Genomic DNA, 26,346 nt, shown 5'->3' with positions numbered 1-26,346 from the left:
GTTGGGTTTTGATGTAGATATCCATACACATGTCAAAAATAAAATCTTTATTAATCATGGTATTAAATTTTCTCACGCATCTATAAGCTGTTTAATAATCATCGTCATCATCTTGTGTACTACTTTGTTATTATCCTTTTCATTGCCACGTCATAATTTATTGTATTTCATATCATATCACTTTCTTTCTAATTATATAAGTACATTCATTGTTCACTGCATATTCTTCGTATTTTTAAGTATATACAGTATATTCTGGGTGGGATTCTAATGTGTATGTAATTGTTTCAAGAAAAAGGTTTGATCTTTAGCTTCATTTTTTGTTAGTGTTTTGTGATTAGTTGAGATTATTAGTAGGTTATGATGTCATTTGTGAATGCAGTATTTAGTGTGTGTATGTATATGCAATAGTAATAGTAATGATCGGCTTAATATTCGGGCGAACGTTGTAGCGTAGTAATAGTAATGTACTAAAGGCAGTAGTCGGTTTGGTTGTTATTAAGTGTTGTTGATCTGTTTTGATACTTCTAGCTGTCTTTGATAATTTTGGTAATTGTTACTAATTTCGATGTGTTTTGGTAATTACAAGTTTTTGGAATTTGCTATTCTTTGCCTTTAGTTAGGGATATGGTTAGTTAACTCACAGTTGAAATTATTTTTAGGGGGGGTTATTTTTATGTACAACATTTTGAGTGTTAACCATGGCCTTACAGTGTGTGATTAGCAAAATCCTAAGTTTTCACACTGCAGTAACTGCACATTTTGGTGGTTGAAGTGGTTTTGGGTCCCTGTGAAGTTTATATTGTCTTGTATTTTCTTTTGGGTAAAAGTTTATAGCCAAGTATATGTATGTAAAAATTATAATCAATAAAGTGTTGTATGGTAAGTTTATATTGTATTGTCCATATCTGGTTAGACTGGTTATTAATCTATTACCAAATTAACTTGATATAAAACTTAACGGATAAAAAGAAATTTACCATAATAGGCTGCTATTCAATGCGATTTGCTTTTTTATTTTGCTCATGGAGTTTGTACACTTTGTAAAAGGTTATTAAATTGGTTAAACACTGATGCTTATGAGAAACTGAATACTTGGAACAGACCTCGAAGGTATCATGCTTGGAAATGGAGTTATTGGGATTCTTTCAGAGTCTACAAACAAGTGGGAAAGAAGGGCACCTTTAACGCCGGGACACTGTGCTAGAATTCTGCACAGTGGCAAGGGTAAAGCAGAAGTGAAACGCATTATTGTACAACCATCAACGAAGCGAATACATCACGATGCTCTTTATGAGGATGTTGGTTGTGAGATTTCTGAGGATTTATCTGATTGTGGGCTCATATTGGGTATCAAGCAGCCAAAGGTGGTTTATTTTTTCTGTATGATGATCGTATTGTTACATTGTTCTTAGTAGTAAATAATGTTTTGTTGTTGCTGCAGTTGGAAATGATCCTTCCGGACAGAGCATATGCTTTTTTCTCTCATACCCATAAGGCGCAGATAGAGAATATGCCATTGTTAGATAAAGTATGATTTCGTTTTTCATTGTCCCACCATCATTTTGTATCACGGGTTTGGTGTCATTAATGTCCTTTTTTATCTGTAGATCTTGGTTGAAAGGGCATCTTTGTTTGATTATGAGCTCATAGTTGGAGATGAGGGAAAAAGGTTACTTGCATTTGGCAAGTTTGCTGGTAGAGCTGGACTTATTGACTTCTTGAGTGGTCTGGGAAGAAGTAAGTAGTATGAACTCATTCTTTGTTCAGGAATTCTTTTATTGTATTTTCTCGGAATTTTAACTATTCACTTTCTTTTCATCTTTTGAAAATTTTGGATATTTCAAGGATGCATACACACTTTACTGAATTTTACTCACATCCCCGCGGCTTTGTTGAAGTTACTAATCGTCATAACCTGTTTAGTGCTATTGAAATCCTTCTTTTGCTTGGGTTGGTGTCATAAGATAGTCTCAGGATTAAGATATATTGATGTGTAAATTGTTAAGAATGTATTTAATCAACCATGTAGATACAGTAACGGTCAAAAGTTCAGCCGATAGGGATTGCAGAACTGTATTTCTTGTTTGAGTATAATGAATCATATTACTTACTGTTGAGAAGTAGAGAAACCCTTATGTAGAGCCCTTGGTCATTGAATTGAAAGAATGTTCCATTAATTCTTCAAGATGCATAGTTTTAGTGATAGTTTAGTTTGTATCAGCGGACGTATAATATAAGAATGACAATTTCAAGTTCATGTTTGCTACATTGAAATCTGCCTCATGTTTCATTTTTTTGCCTGGCATAGTTATATAAAGTCTAACCCATCACATGAAACCAAATATTGAACCTTTTTCATCTCGAACTAAGTATATTCCTTGGATATTTTCAAAGATCAAAGGTCCATACGTGTAGCCATTGTATTCGTCTGTCCCATCCCTATCTATTCACTCAGCATGGAGATGAGATTCATAAAGTGAATATCAGGATAGACAAATACTATGAGCTTTGTTTTATATAGTGACTGCTTGCTTGAAGAGTTTTAGGCAAAGTGGCTTAAACTTCAAGCTTAACAGTTAACAGTCCCAGTTCTTGGGCCTCTTTTATCTCATATTAAGTAAATTCCTTGGAAATTATAAAAAGATCAAAGTACTATATGTGTAGTGTAGCCATTGTGTCCAATTCCTTTACTTCCAGCCATCATGGAGATGAGATTCATAAAGTAAATATGAAGATGGAAATGTGAGCTTTGTTTTATATAGTGGTTGCTTGCTTGAAGTTTTAGGCAAAGTGGCTTAAACTTATAGTTCAACAGTCAATCACCACGAGTAGGTGTGAGTTGTTGCCTTGTTGGGTTGTTTTCTTCAAATTTTTGAAATTAACACACCTGTCTTAATGTAGAAATGTAGGAAGTGGGATTACCAAAAGCGTAAACTTCAATTCTGTAATGAGCGAACCTGATTTTAGTTAACCTACTTTCATTATGTTATAAGCTAGAGGATCTTACAATTGCTCTTTTAGTCTCATGAAACCTTATTTTATGATCTGAAAAAGGTGCTAGTATACGGTAATGGGATTAAAGTTGCTGACTCGCTGAGCTTTGGTTTAGCTCCATGTCTGTTGTGTAAATGTGGAATTTATTGGTAGCAGCCTATCAGTAACTGATACTAATATTCTAATGATGTATCTCTTCACTCCCTTTCAGGGTATTTGAGTCTTGGATATTCAACGCCATTTCTATCTCTAGGCTCATCTTATATGTATCCATCTTTGGCTGCTGCCAAGGCTGCAGTCGTTTCTGTGGGTGAAGAGATAGCTACTATGGGATTGCCCTCAAGGATATGTCCTCTGGTGTTTGTTTTCACTGGTTCTGGAAATGGTATTATTACATATAATCTGAAATTTTTTCATCTCTCCCCTCTCTCTGTGATGGTTCTAACTGTAAAATCCTATAACCACTCAAAAATATTTTGTGCTTACTCAGTATTGTTATGTTGAAATGTGGTAGTCTGTCTGGCAAAGTGGCAATGGGCCGAGTTGGCTTACCTGCGGGTACAATGGGTATGGTTTGTGTTTGACGGGTACTCAATTTTATTACCTGAAATAACACCTGCGGTCATACCATAAAGTTTTATTTGTTCTTCTCATGATAAAATCCAGTTTGTTGTTTTTTTTTTTGGTGAAAGACGTTAAGCCCAGTAAGTATTAGGAAAGAAAACTCCACAATTTTCAACTATGCTATACCAAATTAAACATAAAAGAATCAGTTCAACCTGTTCAACCTTCATCAGCAATACATATCTGTATATAAACTCAAACCCAAAGCTATGACATCAAATCAACTTAACTTCTAAATCTTTCATGAATGACCAAGTAAGGTAGAACTCATTTTTATTACACAATGATGAGTTCTAGTTTATTTGTTTCATTAAATCATATCACAGAGTTTTGTATGTTCTGCTAAGTTGTTTTTGATTTGTGTCTTAGTTTCTCTTGGAGCACAAGAAATATTCAAGCTTCTACCTCATACGTTTGTGGATTCAAGTAAACTTCCAGAACTATTTGACACGGTAATGTTGGGCTCATATATCATCTCTCTTCTCTTATTTGTTTTCAGGTGCTAAAAGAAAATGAAATAATCTTTTATGACCAATTGTTACAATTTTTGGCTGAATTTCCTTTTCATAAAATTTTTCATGCACACTGTTTTAAGAAGAATAGATAACCGCAGGACATTCGGCTTAATTTGGTAGTATTTACTCATGTTGTAACTAGGCTGGCAAGCTTTCTCAGTCCAGGCGAGCTTTCCAAGTGTATGGTTGTGTTGTGACTTCTGAGGACATGGTTCAACATAGTGATCCTACAAAAGTTTTTGATAAGGTATGTAATGTTGATTTTGTGCATTGACCTTTTAGGTTCCTCCTTCCCCTTCTAGTTGCCTACTGTTGGTCCTGCCGACTTATGCTTCTTCAGATTCACTAATTTAACTACCTCAACCCTTTATCCTTTATCATCTTACATGAAAGTTGAAAAGCTAAAACAGAGATGTGCAAAAATTTGAAAATTGACCTACAAAGAGATGTGCAAAGTGCTAACATCAGACATCCATATATAGATTTGAAAAAATGCTACTAAAATAAGTTTAGAAGAGGTTATCTTTTGTGAGGCTACAAGATCATTGTCTGCTCTCTCATGATTATGTTATGTGATATTTCTTGACCATTAGATGTTGCATTCCAGGTTGAGTACTATGCACATCCGGAACGCTACAGGCCAGTTTTTCACGAGAAGGTTGCCCCGTATGCATCTGTTATAGGTCTGTAAAAGTTATATAAAATACAATAATATAGTTCTAATAACGTTCATTTCAACTTATTTAAGTTCTTTTGGGTATGATAGTATGCTTTAGAGTATATACCATATTATAAATGGTCTACTTTTTCTGTTAAAATGGTGTATTGTTCTTATCCACTGATTCACTTGAAATTTTGCTTATTTCACCAAATATTTGTGTCTCACCTCTCTTATTTATTTCTGCCATTGACAACATGTTTATTTTTTATATGATTCATAGATTTATTGACCTGTTTAGCTATGTGCCTTGAGCAGTTAATTGCATGTACTGGGAAAGAAGATATCCCCGCTTATTGAGTTCCACGCAGCTAAAGGATCTTATGCATAAAGAGTGTCCACTTGTTGGGATTTGTGATATAACTTGTGATATAGGAGGATCTATAGAATTTGTTAACAGATCCACATCAATTGACTCGCCTCTTTTCAGGTATACCTGTGTTCTGGAACTTACATTGTGAAGCTACATTACTAGTTTTGATATTATGATGACAGTTCCTGTCACTTTTCAGTCTATGTGTAGTTTTGCTTTGTTCTTTGTCATGAGCCCGTTTTATGTATTCTGTTTTTACATGATGCAAGGACTCTGATGCATAGTTGTATTAGGTTTAGTAAGGTACATATCTAGGCTTAGTTTCTTACTTATAGCTAGTTCTTTTTTTCTTTTGTTTGCTTAGAGTCCAAGAGTATTACCCTGTTTGTGGTTTTTTTTTTCTCCTTTTATTGTTCTAGCAAAATCAATCTTATATGAGTGGTACATGGTTAATACACTGTTTTGTATCTCACACAGTCCTCTTTTTCTTCCAAATTTACTTATCACGTGCTTTGTTACTGTAAAGTTTCAAATAAGTACATCACTTTTATTAGTCTTGAACTCTTGATAAAAATCTTGTTCTACCTGCTAGATATGACCCATCTCGTGACTCGTGTCATGAAGACATTGAAGGTGATGGTGTAATATGCTTAGCTGTTGACATTCTGCCAACTGAATTTGCCAAAGAGGTGCTGTAAACTCATACCTTTAAAATTCTCTAATTAGATGTTTTTTTGCTCCATTTCATTGAAGTTTTCTGTCAGTAAGGTGGTTATTATTGTTCTTGTATTATGGCATCTAACATGCTAACATCTATTATAAAGGCTTCCCAACATTTTGGTGACGTTCTTTCGCATTTTATTGGGAGCTTAGCTACTATGACGGATATTGAAGTTTTACCTCTTCACTTAAGGAGAGCTTGTATAGCACATGGAGGAGCTCTTACTAACTTATATGAATATATTCACCGCATGCGGAATTCACAGTAAGTGTTCTCATGCTACTTAATACTGTGTCTTCTTTATATGATTGGGTGATTTATGTTTAGATTAAACATCTGTTGCTCGAGAAAGAGAATTCTAAGATTCCCTTGACCCGTGTACTCTAATTACAAAAACCAGTTTTTGAATTAATTTGCAACATTATGATTTATGCATATCATTCCCGATAGGGATTTCACTTGGGTTCGTCTTATAAGCTCCCATTTATAGTTGCTAACTTCCTTTTTGTCATCTTTTGTTTTATTCTTCAGTTGTTTTTATAGCTCACAGAATGTGTGCCGAATCACTCGTGTATATTTTTATCTTTGACCTCTATGTTTGGAGATTTGTAGGATGTTGCATCTTATTTGGTATTAGCTTTAGCATTTGCACAACACACTTCTTTATCAAATTTTGTAAACCCAGAATTGGTACAGTGCATGCCTTGAGGAATTCACAAAGCCATTAAGATGTTAACTGACCAAAGTGATTTATTATACATGAAAGGTTTAATGTATGACTTAATTATATAAAAGTCTCTACCCAATACTCATATATACATTGTCATTCAGCTTGATGTTTATTTATCAACTAATGGTAATTTACCCCTGTGTTCCAGAGACTTGTCAGGGAATGTTGCCAGTGTCGTCTCTAATAGGAAGAGATATACTATGCTGGTTTGTTTCTGATTCCCATGCTTTACCATCATTTTAGATTACAATATTATCATATAATGTATTTCCGAGGGATCGTATAAAGTCCTTATAGCCGTGCACTTTATGATTGATATGTTGAATACATATTGATAGTCTTGACTTTTACAGGTTTCTCTTAGTGGTCATCTTTTTGACCAATTTCTAATTAACGAAGCCTTGGATATTATTGAAGCTGCTGGTGGCTCCTTTCATCTCATCAAATGTCAAGTGGGACAATGCGCAGACTCAATGTCTTACTCGGAACTCGAAGTAAGTGTTATAATATCGCATCAAAGAAACATTCTCATATTGAGGTCTAGCTATTTGTTCGATGGACTGATAACAATATAAATATGCTAGTAATCTTGCACAGAATTACAGAATGTAGTATCTGTATCACTATTTCACTTTTAATATTAAGTTATTAGACTTGGGGATCTAACTTGAGCATACCACATCAGATTTTAGTCTCGTTAACTTTGTGAAATATGCATCTTAAAGGTGCCTGCCACATGAATTTGTTACAATTCGTTGTATAATCTATCCTCAAGTTAAGCTTTTTCTAAAAAAGTTGGGGATGCCCATCTTTTTTTGTTACTAATTAAAAGCTTAATTCATTTAATAGAGGCCCTAAACTAAGGTAAATGCTACATATAAAGGATGAGGTTTTCCATATTCAGGTTATCCGGGGAAGGCGAGTCTCTTTTGTTTTTTACTTAGATGCAGGCGGCCTAATCAGGATATCCCGTGAATATTTTTTTATTGGAAAATGCTACAGATCTTCCCTGCTTTTGGATTTCGTTGTAGGGTACTTGCAGCATAAAGTGTGTACAGTCATAGTAGTTTAACCTGTTGGGTTTGATTGCAATGAACCAGATTAACAATGGAAACTCAAAAACTTCAAACTCCAGATTGAGGATCCATGTCATATATGTAATTTATATAATACCCAACTATAGAGATAGACTTCAAACAATTTGACGTTATGCAGCCGAATCACCATTCCCCTCGGATGAAAGAATCCTGGCATCCATGCACAAACTGTTAGATATGAAGGCCGGCTAACACATGAATCCTTCGTTCGCTTCAAGATGCTTTAAGTTCTCTCTCTTTCACGTGTGCGGTTTGTGGCGAGGGATAATGACAAAAGTTTTTTTTTTGTTAAAAGTAGTAAAACGGACTCACTCATTACATGTGTAATAACCCGATCCTGATAAATTAATACCTATGCTCCAGCTTGAGTAGGAGAATTAGAATTGTAAATATGGACATATGGTACTGATTCGGAGATATCTTAGGGATTATATTTTGTTTTCTAGTTATCTGTACTTAACGGATGATATAACATAGATAATAGTTTTTTGATATAAGTAGATTATATGTAGCCTTGTTTGCGTGCTCCTTATTCTAGTTTTGATGTCATTTTAACCAGGTTGGTGCAGATGATAGCACTGTCCTTGATAAAATAGTTGATTCGTTGACATCTATAGCAAATCCCAAAGAAGATCATGGAGTTCCCAACGGAAAAACAAATTTTTTTGCCCTGAAGGTTGGTGAAGTCAAAGATAGTTGTGTCAAGTTGGGATATGCTTCGAAAAAGAGGAATATGGTTCTTGTTTTAGGTGCGGGCCGAGTTTGCCAACCTGCTGTGGAACTCTTATCATCCATTGGAAGTAAATCACCTCCAGAATGGACAAAATCAAGTAAGATAGCAGAATTCGAGGAAAAGAACTGTGTTCAAGTTATAGTCGCGTCACTTTTTCTGAAGGACGCAGAGGAGGTACAGTTAACTTTTAATATGTGGTCACATTATTATGTTGACTCTGGAGTCTGGATTTGTGAAGTACTAATTGAAATGTGACTTTGTTTATCAGCTCACCGGCAATGTAGTACTGGCCCACTCTCTATGGATAGACAACCTTGAATGCATAATATATTTCTGATAATAAAGATATATATATATATATCTACGTTAACAAGGTGACGTACTTAAAAAATAATTTAATACAATGCGCGTGATATTCAAAGATCATTTCTGGAGTTTCTTGCCTTTTTGATAGTTCTAGTGGAGACAAGTTTACTATTATCTCAAACTGAAACATGCTCTTACTGAGATACTATATTTATATTGCATATATCCACATTTATTCTTGCCAAGGAGTGAAGAAATGTCTCTGGTACTCTGTACTTGTATGATCATCTTTTGGTGAATGTTCTAATATGTTCCTGTATATTTTATTGGGTTTCTCCATAGTTGATTTACTTCCAAATCTTAATTGTAGTTTTGTTTTCAATGTTATGTAGACATTATTAAGAGCTTATTTATAACTATAAACTGTTGATGTGTGCTGTACTGCTTAAGTGCTTATAGGTTAATCAATAGTTTAGGCTTGTGATAGTTTCAGTTTTCCCTGGTTCGAATTCTCAGAGAAGTGGGTTAAGTATGACCCAATGTTTGCTATCTCTTTGTTTCGCTGTTATAAGATGATCACTGTTATTGTTTATTGAATGTAGATAATTGAAGGTATTCCAGATGCAATTGCGGTTCAGCTGGACGTGATGAATCATGATTGTCTCTATAAGTATGTCAGTCAGGTAAGTACTCCTTGTTATTGCTTGTCCCCATATTGAAAATCGTTCTGGTGTTGCTATAAACGAAGATATATGTCAAATATGAAACTAGTTGCATAGAAACCATCTAGAACTATTAAATCCTTAGTGTGTTGGGCATTGGTAAAAGTATTTAAACAGAATGTTTTGTGAAGAGTATATATTTTGTAGCGGTGAGATAAGTAGGTTAAATGAATGGCATTTGGGAGCTAACAGCAATGATATACAAGTCTCTGGATTTGAGAATGGTATCATCCAGGTGACACTGTCTCGGTAAATGATGTGATGCAGTATAGACATTTTGTTAAATAGATGGATTTACAGTAAAGCTACAAAATGCAAATGCTAGACGTTTATGATTTGAGTCCAAACTGACAGAAGTAAGAAAACTAGAATGCATATTTCTTAGCTCGATCAATGTTGAGGCATCTAGGTGATAGATAAAAAGAGAGAGTATACATGTCTTGCCTCTTTTACTTGGTTTTATTCTACTTCTTTTTGTTACTTGCCAGAAGTTTTCATAAGTGATTAGGTTCGTAAACCCGTATAAGGGTGCTGTTCTTTGCGCTATTATGTCTTACTATTATTGAAGGTTACCCCATATGTGTTCTGTTAGTCAGTTTACTTTTATGCCTTCACGCAGGTTGATATAGTTATCAGTCTGTTGCCTCCAACTTTTCATTATACTATAGCTAGTGCCTGCATTGAGGTACTACACTCTTCATTACCATGGCAATTTTTTTATTCTCATTATGTGTCATAACCAACAACATGCATTATTGTAGTTTACTGGTTTTGTTGTTTTGTTTATTGTTAAAGATGATTTGTTTCTTATTGCAGCTTAAAAAGCATCTTGTCACTGCTAGCTATGTTAATGATTCAATGTTCAAGCTACATGATGCAGCCAAAGGTCGTGGTATTACAATTCTTGGTGAAATGGGCTTGGATCCAGGAATAGGTAGGTTATTTTTCCTTCATAGTTTTGTAGATATATTATTCTTTTTAGTTGTTAAGATATATGTCTCAATTCAGTAAGCTGGGTGTGTAGTGTTTCATAAAAAAATAGCATTCAGAATTGAGAAAATGTCATCAGATTAGATATACATTGCTCTCTGAAGAGCTTTATCTGTTGGTGGTGATTTTTCTAATCAAATTAGTCAAAGTATGTAGATTGTTTTTATGTAAGCTTGAATGTGTCGATGTAAACTTGAAAGCTTGCGTAAGATTATGACATTAGTTGTTTCGTAATGATTATTGTTCTATAGAGATAACTATAGAACAGTTCTAGCCTTCTAGGCATCTTGAAGTGAACCCACTCTATATGACTTGTAGCCCTGTAAAAAGACCTAAAAACAGACCAGACATGAGGATCAAGGAATACTAAGTAGGGCTTAATAACTATGTTGGAATAAGTTTGAATAAGCAGAAAACTGAAAGAAAAGAGATATTTTTGAGCTTCAGAAAAAAATGAAAATTAAAGCTAAAATATTAACTGCTTATTAAAGTTATGGTCCTAAACTTTGAGCCACCAGCCCAAACTAATTCTCACCGTGCTTTTGCTTATATGGGTGATCGAATCAAGTTGCTGCTTTACTGTATTATTCCACTTGGACTGTACTATAATGACTGCAACATCAGTTCGTTAGGATGGGAAACATTCTGCATGTGTGTTTATGAATGCATAAGTTAAATCATTAGGCTTGAATTCTATGCTTCAGATCATATGATGGCAATGAAGATGATTGACCAAGCACATGCCCAAGGTGGGAAAATCACGTCTTTTGTATCCAACTGTGGGGGTATTCCTTCTCCGGCAGCAGCTAATAACCCATTAGCCTACAAGTTCAGGTACCTTAAAGAACTTGTATCTTTTACTACTTGCAGTATTGTGAAGCCAGTATTAAACTATTAAAAGTAAGCAGGTGGTATTAAAAGTATAAACCCTTTGAAAGTAACCCACTTGGTGTCATTCTTGAGGCCACTTCCTCAACCACAAATCTTGGAAGCTGTTCCCTAAACTCCCCTCACAAGTCACAAATACATTGAGCATTTGCAATGATATTGAGTTGATGAAAGGGACAGCAGGGGTGCATCTTGTACCAAAAATATGTATGTCATTGTCATTTAGCCATAGGATAGTGTAGATCAAGATGGCCACAAGTAGACAACAGCAATCCATTACGTTTACTAGAGGACTATTTATTTGAATTTTGCGATTTTTTTTTTCATGCCAATCTAGACAGCTGACAGGCATTGGTATTTTTGGTTGCAAACTATTTCAGCTGGAACCCAGCAGGGGCTATACGAGCTGGGCGCAATCCTGCCACATACAGACGTGATGGAGGAACTGTACAAGTTGATGGTAAGTCATTGAACTCCAGTGAAGAACAAATGTTGTGTGACCATGTATTGATTTTACATCACATTATATAGAAATCTCGTTATAGTGCTTATGCATTTACATGATGGGTTAAAATCATTACTACTAATGAGACTTAACTTTGATTGATATATTTCTTGAAAACTTCACGAGTCACTTGTATGAAGCATGATCACAATTTAATACCTTTTCAATTCTTGAGAAGTACCAATATTTGAAATTTATGATAGGGTTTGCTTATCTGCAAGTTATATGTATATATACATATATATCCATTTACATATGAACAAATTATAATTTTAGGGTTCTCATACTTCTTCCAATTCAAATTGTTCTTGCATGAACCTTTTCATATATATATGATATATATAATTTATATGCACCAACCTGATAATGGCGATTTATTGTACTTCTCTTTCAATATGTATAAGTTGTTCATTATCATTAATCTTTGGTCGGTACTGCTCATATGCAGAAAAGGACTAAGTTGTGCTTATCTTGATCTTGACACCTATGATGTTATTTATGAGTTCTTATTGGTGTGATCTTTTAGGGGATGATATATACAATTCAGCTACAAAATTCCGGTTACATGATTTTCCAGCTTTCGCTCTGGAGGTCCTGCCTAATCGCAACTCCTTAGTTTATGGAGATTTATACGGTATAGATAGTGAAGCATTGACCATCTTTCGTGGGACTCTTCGTTATGAAGGTACTGTGTGTTTCTGAGCTTTTTAATGGCCACATTAATGGTGATATTGTTCCTCCATTGATCAAGAATTCGATGCTAAATTTGGTCATCAGTTTGGCTTCCACAAAGCATAGATTTGATAACAGTGGCTAGTTATGATTGATATAGGGGGTAGGTATACAGGTTGCTCAGATGTACTTCAAAAAATCGAAACATGTCCCAGTTTTGGATTTCGTTAAAGTTCTATATGAGCTTGTCGACTTCACTGCCTAAGTAGTTAAGGACCAAAAGATGTTTCGGTCAAGGACCGAAATTTGAAATTTTCGCAGTTTCGGTGGGATATCGGCGAGATTTCGGTATTATATTATTAAGGTATATCTATAAATATATAATAACTAATACTTTATTCTTAAATCTAAATTTCAAAAGTTAAGCTTAAAAGTGTCAATATTTGATAGATTAATGTTAATTTTTGCAAAAATTAGTGTTTCCTTATGCTGTTTTCAAGTTTGGACAAAAAAAAATATAAAAATTAATAAAACCTGAAAAACTGGTATACCACCGAAATTTGGACTGAAATTTGACCGACCCCGATAAAATTTCAGTACACTATACCGAAAAATCTCGGTAACAAAATTTGGACAGAATCTGGACCGGTATACCAGTGGAGGACCGAAAACCGAAATACCATTGGTATACCACCAAAATACCACTGAAATTGACTACATTCACTGCATATATTGAAATGTTAACGTAGAAGTATTTTATCTATAGACCTTGGTATATATGTATGTAATTGGAGTTTGGTTGTTGGGTGTTATTTCTTGCGGCTTTGTAATTTGATTTGACCATAGATTTTATTACTTTTGGAATATCTGGAATTTCTTTTTGGTTACAGTGGGTCTTATGTGACATCCATATGTGCAGGGTTTGGTGATATAATGTCTTCGCTGCTAAAACTTGGTTTCTTCAATAGTGAAGTTATTTTAATTCTTACAAATAAAGACAGACCCACATATAGAACGTTTTTATATGAACTTTTGAAGTTCCATAGCACGGGCTCTAACGAATCAGTGAAGGCCGAGAAGCTTATCACAGAAAGGGTACTAGCACTTGGAATCTGCAAAGAGGGTGAAGCTGCAACCAGGATAGCTAAAGCAATCATGTAAGTACAGATGTTCTAGCTGTTTTGGAATGGCAGTTGCAGTATGTTTCTAACTGCTAACAATTGGTCAATCTTTTCGTGCATCAGATTTTTGGGATTTTACGAGGAAACAGAGGTACCTTCATCATGCCAAAGTGCATTTGATGTGACGTGTCTCCGCATGGAAGAAAGATTAGCTTATACTAGCACGGAGCAGGTGATTTATCAAATTAATTTTTAAGTTTTTATCTTAGACTCTCCAGCAACTTGGCAAAAAACTCTATATTATATGTTTATAAGATACTTTAAATGCATATGATCTGTGAATAGCTTACAGCTCTACCTAATAATCATCCAGGCTAGTTATTTCCGTTACCAAACTATAAAAGTATGCCTAATTCATTCATTTAATGATGCACGGCTTAAGAATTTATCTGTCTCCTTATATTTTTCATTGATTTTCTCATATGTTGCCACCACATTTTTACGTTGATATTTGGACATGTTAGTAATGGTCACCAATCATTTTTCTTACCAAATATGGTGCATTGAGGAGAAATAATATTAGGAGAAATCGACTGTTAACGTGCTAAACTTTCTAACATTATGGGGAAAAGTACACCCAGAATTTGGACACTGTAATTGCTTACTATGAAAGTTATATACATAGACGGTACTAGACTGGACCTTGAGAACATTCACACTTAAGTTGTTACTGAATAAACTGATATCTTGGAAGTTGGTGTGTAGTCGATAATAGTAATACCAATTCAACCTATTTCAGGACATGGTTCTGTTGCATCATGAACTAGTTGTGGATTTTCCTAATGGTCGCCCTACAGAGAACCATCAGGGCACCTTATTGGAATTTGGTAGGACTCGGAATGGGAAAGAGATCAGTGCCATGGCCCTCACTGTTGGAATTCCAGTAGCAATTGGAACTCTGGTATGCACCTGCCTTGCTTATTCTATTCTTTTCGTCAAGTGTTCGTTTGGTATAACTACAAATATGCTTTGCATCTACAGCTAATACTTGCCAACAAGATTACAACTACCGGTGTCTTGAGGCCTCTTCATCCGGAAGTTTATGAACCAGGTAATTATATGCACTATTGTGGTCACATTTCTACGTTTTCGGTATATATGGATTTGGTTCCCCAGTTATAATTGTATAAGTGAAACATTGGAACCTAATACTGAAAATACCAAGTTGCTTACTTTCTACTTGTGGCTTGCAGCACTTGAAATACTGCATGCTTGTGGTTTTAACATAATGGAGAAGATTGATTAGCCAAATGGACGTTTTTCCGATTCTTGATTTCCTGATGTCATATGAATTGTCTAATGTAAGTATTTGTTAACATGTTCAAAATGATCGATCAGGGAAAGGGTTTGTTAATATTGAAAGATGGACAACAATCCATCTCTAATATAAGAGGTGTTCAATTTCTAGTGACAATGTAAAGTTGTTAACTGTCTTCTGAATCATGTTATCAGTTGCATTATCTACTGATGCACTGGCCTCATCAAGAACCAAAATCTTGCTTTTCTCGAGTAGTACATGACCAAGACAGACCAGTTGCCATTGACTCAAATTCCTTCACCGACTAAGCAATTTTACAGACATAATTTGTAAAATTTAATGTATTTTGATGTAACTGTTTGAAAAATTATACTTAAGTTAAGATGGTGGAGCAACAACAAACCTGTTGAATCAAGTGGACCTTTTCTTCTAACCTCATTCGTAATCTGGCATTTATCATGAGCATGCAATGATGAAATATACAAAATTGACATACAAAAGTAGTCTCTATTATATTACATTCTAGCATTTTTTTTTTCTCCATAAGATCATATATACCTTCCAAATTTGCTCTCTGGATATTGTTCAAGTGGATCGACGGGTCCTTCAGATTAGACTCTACAGCCACACACAACGTTGGCGTGGAATAATTGTCGATAAGCTTTAGGCACGTGTCTTCAAATCTGTGTTTCTGATCAAAGCTTCTAATCGTTGTTGATCCAGATAGTGTTTCGGAAAAGTGTTGTATGACTGGGAGTTTGCATACTCCTACAAGTCTTGCCAGTGTCATGCTGAGGGTAGGTAATGTTAACATATACTTACATGTAAATGGCAGCAACGAAAAACACACCACAAGGCTGGTTCTGGCTAACTTCTTTCCGCAAGGTCATAAAAATACAATTTTGCCCTTGTGTGCTAGCCACGTGAGACTGATTAATGTACCAATTTAACGTAATGAGGGACAATTTTGTAGAAACCATTTAAACGATTTTTGTAATAAATAAAAAGGTCATGAAAATACAATTTTGCCCTTGTGTGCTAGCCACGTGAGACTGATTAATATACCAATTTAACGTAATGAGGGACAATTTTGTAGAAACCATTTAAACGATTTTTGTAATGTAACAATATATATATATATATATATATATATAAATATTAAAATAGTAGAAATCCTAGCCTTTAAGTCATTCTCCTTAAATCAAAGCTATGCTTAAATGTTGCCACATAAGATTTATCCTATGTGGCATCTCCATGTTTTTTTTAAATTATCAATTTTTTTTATAGAAAATATAGTATAAATTAGAATTAGTATATAGAAACTATAAAATTGGATATATCGTATAGGAAAAACAACATATTTATGGGATTGATCAACATTAATTTGGCAAGAATATTACAAATCCACAAATTCTTACATACCCTTTATTATTATTGTCATTATTATTATTATTTATTTATTTATTTTTATTTTTAATAAAATCGTCACTTTGTACGTACGATTACAAATTCTATATTCTAAATCCTTATATTTGTTAGAATTGTACGTACGATTACAAATTCATTTGTTATTGATTCCATTTATATGTATTTAGGATGAATGGTAATATAATCTAATCACATTAGTAATTCTATAAAAAAGGTTTTTTTTAAGCTTTATTTTGTGTATGTATATAATTGCTATTTAACAAATAGTTAAACATTCATCAAGCTCTATGTAGTCAAAAGATTCAATCATCATGATGTGGAAATAATATACTATATATGAACTAATAGACGATAATAGATGTATTAAAATAGGTTGGTTCAGAGTCCAGACAACTTCACCTAATTCTTGATCATATACTCTGGGCACTCCAATAAATCGAATTCACGTGTTTCAACTTTACATGTAGGTTTACACTACACTTCATTGTTTTGTTTTGTCGACCTAATTGTATGTTGCGGGTATTCGACCAACTATAACAATTCTTTAAAGTATAGCCAAAGTCCTCAATGCCAAATTTCAACCTGATATAGGTTTATTTGTATGTTAAAACATTATGCATGGAGTTCACATTACATAATCTATCATCCAAGGATTAGAGGTCACTATATTTTTCATGTTTCATAATATAGTTTATTATTATACTGCTTTAAAAAAAATCCGCACATCGTACGGGTAAAAGACCTAGTATATATATATACTAGCTAATCAACCCGCATGTTATGCGGGTAGCTGAATAGAATTTGGTGTTAAAAATATAGTTTATTTAAAAGTCATAATATATTAATCACATTTGTTATATTAAAAATCTAATGATAAATTGATTATTCAATTCTCATACTTCTAACTCCGAAATAGTATTACAATAATAAATTTTAATCTACAAATTTATTTTCCATTTCAATATCAACCCTTTTGATAACACTTAATATTTTACTTAAGTTACAATGACATCAAAAGTAAAGTTATATAATATAAAAAAGATACTATGAAAAATTTAATTAATTATACGGGTTTTGTTTTTTAGTGTCTATTTCTCCTAAATAATTAAGTAAAATAAAAATTTTCCATATATATCTACTAAAATTATGTTAAAATCATTATATCTTGAAATAAGTTTAAAATTGTTTTGTTTTGTCTATTTTTTTTGGATGATGTCATAAAAAAATTAAGATAATATATTAACATGTTATGGAAAATTCTTTTAAAAGAACATTACATTATCACAATCTTCTTTTATTAATATACTAGTTAATTATCTCGGGTTAAACCCGGGTATTTCTAAACAAGTTTCGTAAATACATGTTTATTATCATAATGAAACATAAAAAAACCGTAAGTAAAAATGTCTATATTTTAAAGGCAAGTAAGCAATGTTATTATACATTAGGTTTATTTTACATTAGGCTTAAAGGATTTAAAAACTTTCAAATGAAGGGACTAAAAATTTAAATTCAAAAGATGATGCCATAAATTAATTATATAAAAAATAAATAATTAACAAGAAAAAGTCTAATGATGCCAAATAAGATTTTCTTAAAAACATATTATGTCATCACAATCTTACTTTATTTATATAAGATATATATATATATATATATACCAATCTACCAATATATATATAACAAGGTGGTAAATTCATTCCTAAACAAACAAGAACCTTTGGATGAATTCCATTTTTGATTTAGAGCCATTAGATCATATTTAATTATTTTATCTTTCTTAAATGACAATCTTAATACTTATATTTTTTATGACTATACAAAAAATACCCCATTTAATTTACACTTTTTGGTTTTCCATAAAAAATGTACACTTTTTACCCAATAGTTTTAATCAAGAAATCAAAAATAATAGCTAATATATATGCCCCTTTAAGTTAATTTACACTTTTTGGTTTTCCATCACAAATTTACACTTTTTATCCATTAATTATAATCAAGAAATCAAAAATAGTAGCTAATATGTATATATATATTAACTGCTAATATATATCCTAACTAGATTAATATATATCCTAACTAGAAATCAAAAATGTATATATTATTATATTAACTGCTAATATATATCCTAACTAGATTAATACTCGCGTAATACGCGAGAAACATATATAATTATTAACATGTTAAAATTTTATAATATCATAAGTTGACAAATATTTAACCATGTAAGAATTAAGCCACTAGAAAACATGAAGTTACATTAGTCGTCGATTAGATTCTGCTTAATAGTGTCCAGACAGTTCTACAATATTATATATATATAATGTAAGTTATATTTTAAACCATAAAAAGAAAATTGAATATTAATAATGTTATAATGCCCTGTATCTACAATATTATATATATATAATGTCCAGCTTAGTCAAATTATCAACTACAGTTTTGAGAAAGGTCGAGTTTAGCTTAGGTGAGTGACAACTTTGGGAACATCAACCTTTAACATTGATCTGCAACTTTTGAGCATGTCGTGACAAAGAAGTTGCGCTCTATTAAACAAAATAAAATAAATTATCGAAATTAAACAAACAAGAACCCTTGGATAGATTTCATCTTTGATTTAAAACCATTAGATCAAATTTAATTATTTCATCTTTACTAAATGACAATTTTAATACTTATACTTTTTATAACTATACAAAAAAATCCCCCTTTATACTTAATTTACACTTCTTATTTTCCTTCACAAATTTATATTTTTTAACCAAGTCAAAATTACAAGTTCGCCCATAAAAGAAAAGATAAACTAGTATTGTGTCGTTGACTCATTTTGTGGTTTGTTGGAAATGGTTGGGAAACAACCATGTTGTGTACCCAATGTATGGGCTTAAACTAATGTGTCAATTTTGTAAAAGAACATGTATCAATATGGTCAAAGTAATGGGCATATATAGTTTGTAAAAAGAATGTGTCGTCTTTTACCCGTTTTGTACCCTAATTGGGTAAATGACTCATTCGTGTCATCCCATGAGCTAAAAGGTTAACTTTGAGTAAGACGTATCTTGAATATGGAGTAGATATGATATGCATTTTTCTGGAATAGTGGTGATCGTTTGATGTAAATGTGATTAGTCAAAGTCTTATTAATCATAAAATGCACGGTTGGCCCGTTTGGCCCGTTTAAGCTCAAATTCGGGAACGAAAGGTTCAATCATATCACATATATTATTTTAACTATTTCTGGAAGTTTTGGTGTTTTAAAATTTAGTTTTGGTCGAATTAGGAGTCGTCCATTTTGGAGAAAAATGTTAAAAATGACTTTTGGGTCAACTTTGGAGGTCTGTATTTTCACAATGGTTCTGTTCTAGCAGCAGTGGCTTATTGGGTTGGAAAGTAGACCCCGAGAGCTTCGAAACGGTGTAGGATATGTTTGGGTTTGTCAAAAGAAAAGTGGTTCAAAGTGGGTAGTAATACAGCCAGTCAGGGCTGTTTTCTGTCTTTCAGTAACTTTTTCCAAGTATTTCAGCAACCAGAAATGTGTTTGTGTCGTTTCTGAAGACCTGTAACTTTGTGTGTCTTTTGTTTTAGAAAATTCTGAAAGTAGGTTTGTAAAGTATAGGGTTAGGCCTTTCAAAAGATATAAGATTTGCTCAAAATGGATGTAGCTAAGTAGGTAAAAACTAAGTCCTAAAACAGCCACTTGGTGCAGTTAGGTAGTAAGTTGAGAAGTTAAAAAGGGTCATAACTTTCAAACTATAAATCTGTTTTTAACAAATGAGCTATCCACGGAAAGAGGAAGAAGTCTAATTTCTAATGGTCATAGGATTTGAAGTCTGTATCAGAATTAAATTCGACTTATAAGTTGTTATATGACTGTTGCTAGAGTCGACTAACCCTATTTAGTTTGTTCAAAAGTCGGACCTGTTGTATACTATATGTTTATCTTATTAAACAATGTTTTTATATATATATATAAAAGAAAAAGAGTTGGGCGTTTCATGGTTGAATTTAACTAGCCATTCAATATATATATACAACTTCTTAAGAAACATGTACAACTTCCACAGCATACCCACTAACTCTTCAACAACCCAACAACAGCAACAACTCGCCACCGCTAACCACCACTGATTACCACCGCAATTAGCATCAACATTTGTATACAACATGGAATTTTGTTCCTTGATCTTCACATTTATCAATTTCTTTTTAAATGAAATACTCAAAATTGTAACTTACATAAAGGAAATGAAACTTCAGGGTAAATTTTGATGTGATACCATAGTTTCTGGAAGACATGGAACTGTAATTAAAGTAGATGAAATAAGCATTTGCTTATATAAAACCTCCCGTAGTTTTTAATATATAAACTAGAGTCAGATCCTTGATTGGGGGTTTTGTAAAAGCAAATCCTTACTCAATCTAATTCGATGCTAGGGTGGTTGTTACCATGGTTTACTAAAGATTTGGGTGTTTGGAGTTTCATAATGATGGCATGGTTGGTATGAAAGTGGAAAATATAATTGTACATTGAATTGTATTATTCCTTTGCTACAACTAGCTAGGTGCCTATGTATACACATGTCGAATGTGATTGACACCTATGTTTTCATTATTTAGACATGGAATTGTAGTATTCACTTACCTATGTTTTCAATTTTTACATATCGGCATGAATTACACTTTCTTTTTTTCAATTGTTTTACTTATTATACGAGTAGTAAAATAGCATGGTATCTGTACAATGCGGCGATAGTTATGGCGACGTTGGTGGGGGCAACTGTTAGTGGTGGAAGAGATGTCGAGTGATCTAGATAATTGATATAAAAGTAATTAATGTAAAAAGTTAATTGAGATATTCTAAAAAATAAAATACTAATTGTGTAATTTAATCGTTAAGGATATTTTACATAGTTCCTCTTATATAACGTTCAACATGTGGGTATTTAAAGATGTAATTTTTATGTCCATCGTGAAGCGCGGGTTAAATTATTAGTTAACTCTAAAAATCAACGAACTTTATAGATGAGTTACAAGTTTTAAAAAAAAAAAAAAGAAAAAAGAAATGAAGGTTTGATCACTTGGTAAAAGCGGCGTACGTACAGGAGGAATCCATTATCCATATATGTAATGTTTTAAGGGGGTGTTTGGTACAATGAAATGGAAAGGGTGGAAAGGGAATGAGAAAGACTTCTCATGTTTGGTTGGAATGAAGAATGAGAAAGAGAATCGAGAAGTAGGAATCAGTTCCATTCCCTCAATTCTCTATAAAATGTAGAGAATGGATGGGAATGAAAATTTTTTTTTCTTTTTTGGTTTTAGTGATGTTATATGTATTAAATTTGGTTATTATTTAAAATTTTGTATTTTTTATATATTCATTCTCTGCTTGTACCAAACGACGGAATCCATTCTCTTTCCAAATACTCATTCTCTTTCCCACTATATTCAATATCTATTACATTTCCATTCTTTTTGATTCAATCCTACCAAACACCCCTTAATATTTTAATCCCCTAACTTTTAATATTCAGAAAAAAAAAAAAAAACAAACAAAAAAAACCCTCCGACTTCCACTCTTTCTGTCAACTTGTCTTTATATAATTAAACTGTATTTATGTGTTGCAAGTTTTTAAATTTGAAGCAAAGAGAAAGTAGAAATGAAGATTTGTTCACTTGCTAATTGGTAATATGTAGCTGCGCAAGTGACGGTGGAACCATATATGTCATTGATTACGTGACAAGATGACAACCATGTGACATCCAACACCTCCTACTTCCACTTTGTCACTTTTTCTAAGAACAACATTGATGTCATTGGATTATACAACATAAAAAGAATGTTATGTCCAATACTCACTCGATTATGCAATTTATGTTTCCTAGCATTCCTAAAACTCCATAAATTGAACCTCTCCATGATTTCCGTATAATCATTTATGGTTTTTTTGAAGTATACATCCTAGCAATGACCCAGGACCATCTTTGAAAATGCCAACAAAAAATTAGACTCAAAGCGAAATAAGAACACAGACCAGCCTGACTTTTATTATTTTATCAATTGCATATATTTTTTGATCAAACTTCTATTTGTTGTGCTATTAAATTTTTTATCTAACACTTAGGCCTGTTTCTTTTTTTAGTCATTAAGTACTGAGTGCATTAAGTGGTTGAATGCATAAAGAATGTCTGTATGTATTAAGTAAAATAAAGTTAATTCACGGTTATTTTTGTTTATTAAGTAAAAAAAAACATGAAATTTGACTGAATGATTAAGTTTTTAACTATTAAGTTCATTAAGTTAAAAAGGAAACAAGGCCTTCAAATGATAAAAGATGATGTAAGTTGTAACTTAAAACTACAAAACCTAATTATTTGGACCCTTACAAAAATTGGACCTTAATTAAGCTTATGCCCTCTTTGCCACCTTAAATTTAACGTGTACGTATTTCACCATTTCAAATGACCAGTTCAAATTAAATAATTCCACCATTCAAATGACCAATTCAATTACTTTACAATAACGTTAGCATCTTGCAAGTTGGGGTATAAATTGGACTAATATGGTATTAAATTTAAAGCACGTACGTACGTACCCTTGTGAAAAACCTCTGAATTAACCGCTAACAAAATCTTGGAATGATTTGCAAGCTTTATTAATTGTCTTTCAATTCCGTGAATGCTTTTAGACTTATGACTTTATAAAAGAATTCCATAAGTAAAATATATAAAATCCATTGTCGATTTTTTATCCGAAAAGTAAATTTCATTAACACATCAGTATCTAGCAAGCTAACAAGCTACTAGACCGTCAAAATATACAAATAACGTCTAAAATGAGAAATTACATTAATCCATCCAAAAAATATTATAATGATTTAGACAAATTAATACGCGTCTAATGAGTAATAAAGCTTTTAAATTACCGTAGATATCATGTGAGTTGACCGAAATATTTAGGAACTAGGACTGGCCCCGCATTGCGGTGAATTAACTGTTGTATTGAAACAATTGTGTTATTTACTATAAATGAATAAATATTCTGTCATTGATAGGTTTGTTTAAAAGTTTATTATATCAAATATATATTTCATATATCTTTTTAAAGGCAAAACCACTATAATATCTGTCCACTTGTTGCGTGGTTTCAATTAGTTCGATTGGTTTTGTTATTGATGATTTATGTTTCTAAAAAAAATTTCATATAAAATATATACTTATTCAAAGACAATACCAAAAAAAATTAATAAAAGTTTTTCATATATTGTTTGAAAACCTGAAAACGATTATGTTCTGTCATTGATGATGTGTCGCTATATATGTCTGTTAAAATATTTGACATATGAAATAATATTTTTTTCAAAGGCAATATAAAAAAAAAAGTAGTTTTGATATATTATTTTAACCCCCAAAAAGAAAGGTATAATAAATAATGTAGTTTGCGGAAAAACTATTTTCGTTAAAACTATTATATATTTTTATCACAAACAACAATTTATAATAATCATAATCGTTATGTATGAAGTATATAATACAAGCTAATTATTTCATAAAAATATTTTTTTTTGTTTATTGCATTATAATTGGATACGTTTTCATTTAATAAGACCTAGTCGTCATGTGATTTTTATTTATTAAAAAACTGGTATTTTTAAATATGAACGTTATACTCGGTGTGGGGTACAAAATTCTTTTGAAGGTCCATTCTCTATTCTCGAGTTAGGGTCCATTTTTTAAAAATTATCAGATACGACTCTTATAAGTATGACAAACGATTTTTAAAATTGTCCCCTCTTAGAAAAATTTATGACTCCGTCTCTGATAATGATTATGATGTAGGGGTATAGCTTATAATGTAGTTATGTAGTGTACGAAACTCATTTTATTTCATGGATTTAGAAATTATGCTAATTAAGATTTTTATCCTTACAGCAAAAATATTTGGTTAATTAATTTATTGTTTATTTTATTGACTTATTGTAGTATATAATATTGGTAATGAAAATGAGCTTAGAATTTTGACATTTTACAACCAAAAGGTCATATGTTTAGATACAATTTAAAAACAGTCTCTTTATCTAAATGAAGATAATTACATCTCAAACCTTGCTCGTACATTATCAAGATATTAAAACGTTCAAGACCGATAAAAGACGTGGTGTTACGTTTACATGACATTTACAAGCAAAAGGTCACATGTTTGAACATATTAAATTGTTGTACGTACCCTGCATTGACTTTGCACATGTTAACCTAAAAGTCTAAAACTAAGCCTTACATCCGAAGTATCTCGGACAACTAATAGACCACAAACATAGGAGCATGTTTCAAATTAAAAATATTACAATTAAACATAAATATAGTAACATACTATTAAAGCTAAAATTGTATTATTATAATAGCATAACGCCATAACTAAGCTAATTAAAAATTGGGTGCAAATTAATTTGCAAGCTGTTTATTAGGCGATTACTCTACGTACCCCAATACAATTGCTCCAGTAAAAACCAATCTCCATGCGTGGAGGCTAGACTTAGATCGATTGCCTACTCAGACCAATTTGGTACGTGGCCGGCCCCATAACATCATCACCATCTCGTAATATATATCTCTGTATTACTCGTATATCTTTTGTAGAGCCTCTGGCTAGTTTAATGGATTGGAAGAAGACATTTAAGAGAAAAAAACCTAGCTAATGCTCTAGCTACCCAATGTATTTTCATCTTTTTAATTTTCTAAAAGGCAAAGATTGATATGTCCTAGTGTATGTATAACTTATTAGCTGACATATCACCTTAATACTATGTATATATATATAACCACCAAACCTTAATTAACTACTTTTACACACAAAGTGTATGTGGGGATGGGTTATATAAGGTTGCCGGGTATATAAGCTTAGATGTGGAACACTCACATACTTGTTTTTTTAATCAATAAAATTCATGAAGGCCCAAACATTTATTCATTAATCAAGAAATATTAAAAAATTTGTATGTGAGGGGTTTCATACTTAAGGTTAGGTGCCGGAGAACCTTATATTAACTTTTCCTTATATATATTATGCAGTTTAATTACATAATCATGTGCTTATGACTAGAGATCTTAAAGCATAAGCATAAATTATTGTGTATATATATACGCGTACACCCATATGTTGTGTGGTATTGTTCATGTTCTACATTTTCTTTCACGCATAAGTATATTCTTCAAAATGATGGTAATTTCCTCTAGCTACCTAGCTATTAGTTGTTCTTCTTTCGTGAATACAATAACAAACCGGTCTACCATATATTAAAACCATTTTGTGTTTTTTGTATCACTTAAAATATTAAAAATTTATATCAAGATTTTTCTGGTACCTGCTTTTTGATAGATATATATGTCGTCCTCATGAGAATTGTTAATTTTTGCAGCAAAAGATTGTGATTCAGATGCAGCCCAAGTGTGGGAAATGCCGAACCAAAGCCATGATGGCAGCTGCTAAAGCATTAGGTAATTAATGTATATATATATATATCTAACTAGGGGTGAGTTATTTATAGTACAAGTATTTAAAAAAGCACAAAAAGTACATGTCTAAGTTAACTTACACATGCTTGTTCCTTCCATCTCCGACCACCACCACCACCACCATGATCATCTCCGACCACCACCATGATTCTTCGGCGACGGCGACCATCTCCGGCGAGACTTACACATGTGTAACTACAACTTATACATGTGTAAGTTAACTTTCCGGCGAGAATCAGGTTCGTTTTCGGGTGGATACGGTACGGGGCAGAGGCCCTCATCCGTTCTAAGCTGACCGTCAAGGGACGCATATGGGAATCGTATGGATTTGATGGGCGGCGATCCAAGAGATGGTGACGGTTTGCTACGGTACGGGCGAAGCCCTTGATGCCGGCGCCGGCGCCGTGGTTGGGGTGGTCGGAGATGATGGTGGCTGGT

At 32.7% G+C, this 26,346-nt stretch overlaps 1 protein-coding gene across 2 annotated transcripts; it reads left to right on the top strand.

The window, feature by feature from the left end:
* Positions 1-15,140, top strand: LOC122599311 (alpha-aminoadipic semialdehyde synthase). Of its 2 annotated transcripts, none has more exons than XM_043771808.1 (25): positions 1-59; positions 1,105-1,367; positions 1,445-1,531; positions 1,611-1,740; positions 3,209-3,382; positions 3,991-4,073; positions 4,279-4,383; positions 4,744-4,819; positions 5,113-5,284; positions 5,760-5,856; positions 5,992-6,152; positions 6,767-6,824; positions 6,972-7,112; positions 8,275-8,622; positions 9,357-9,437; positions 10,096-10,161; positions 10,293-10,410; positions 11,171-11,300; positions 11,735-11,814; positions 12,386-12,544; positions 13,451-13,688; positions 13,776-13,884; positions 14,452-14,613; positions 14,694-14,763; positions 14,906-15,140. In XM_043771808.1, the coding sequence occupies exons 2-25, from the start codon at positions 1,119-1,121 to the stop codon at positions 14,956-14,958; spliced, it is 3,147 nt and encodes a 1,048-aa protein (XP_043627743.1). In that variant the 5' UTR covers positions 1-59; positions 1,105-1,118; the 3' UTR covers positions 14,959-15,140. The 2 variants fall into 2 exon arrangements, with proteins under 2 accessions (XP_043627743.1, XP_043627742.1); XM_043771807.1 differs by lacking the exon at positions 1-59 and adding an exon at positions 201-298.
* The last annotated feature ends 11,206 nt before the right edge of the window (positions 15,141-26,346 follow it).

This window comes from Erigeron canadensis, chromosome 5 (assembly GCF_010389155.1).
Source record: "Erigeron canadensis isolate Cc75 chromosome 5, C_canadensis_v1, whole genome shotgun sequence".
NCBI lineage: Eukaryota > Viridiplantae > Streptophyta > Magnoliopsida > Asterales > Asteraceae > Erigeron > Erigeron canadensis.
Note: the sequence above shows the minus strand (reverse complement) of the source record. Positions and strands in the feature narration are given on the sequence as shown.

Coding starts and splice junctions, on each gene's coding strand:
- LOC122599311 (XM_043771808.1), top strand. CDS start 1,119: ATGCTTGGAAATGGAGTTATTGGGATTCTTTCAGAGTCTACAAACAAG. Junction 4,074..4,278: donor TTCCAGAACTATTTGACACG/GTAATGTTGGGC, acceptor TGTTGTAACTAG/GCTGGCAAGCTTTCTCAGTC. Junction 8,623..9,356: donor TTCTGAAGGACGCAGAGGAG/GTACAGTTAACT, acceptor TATTGAATGTAG/ATAATTGAAGGTATTCCAGA.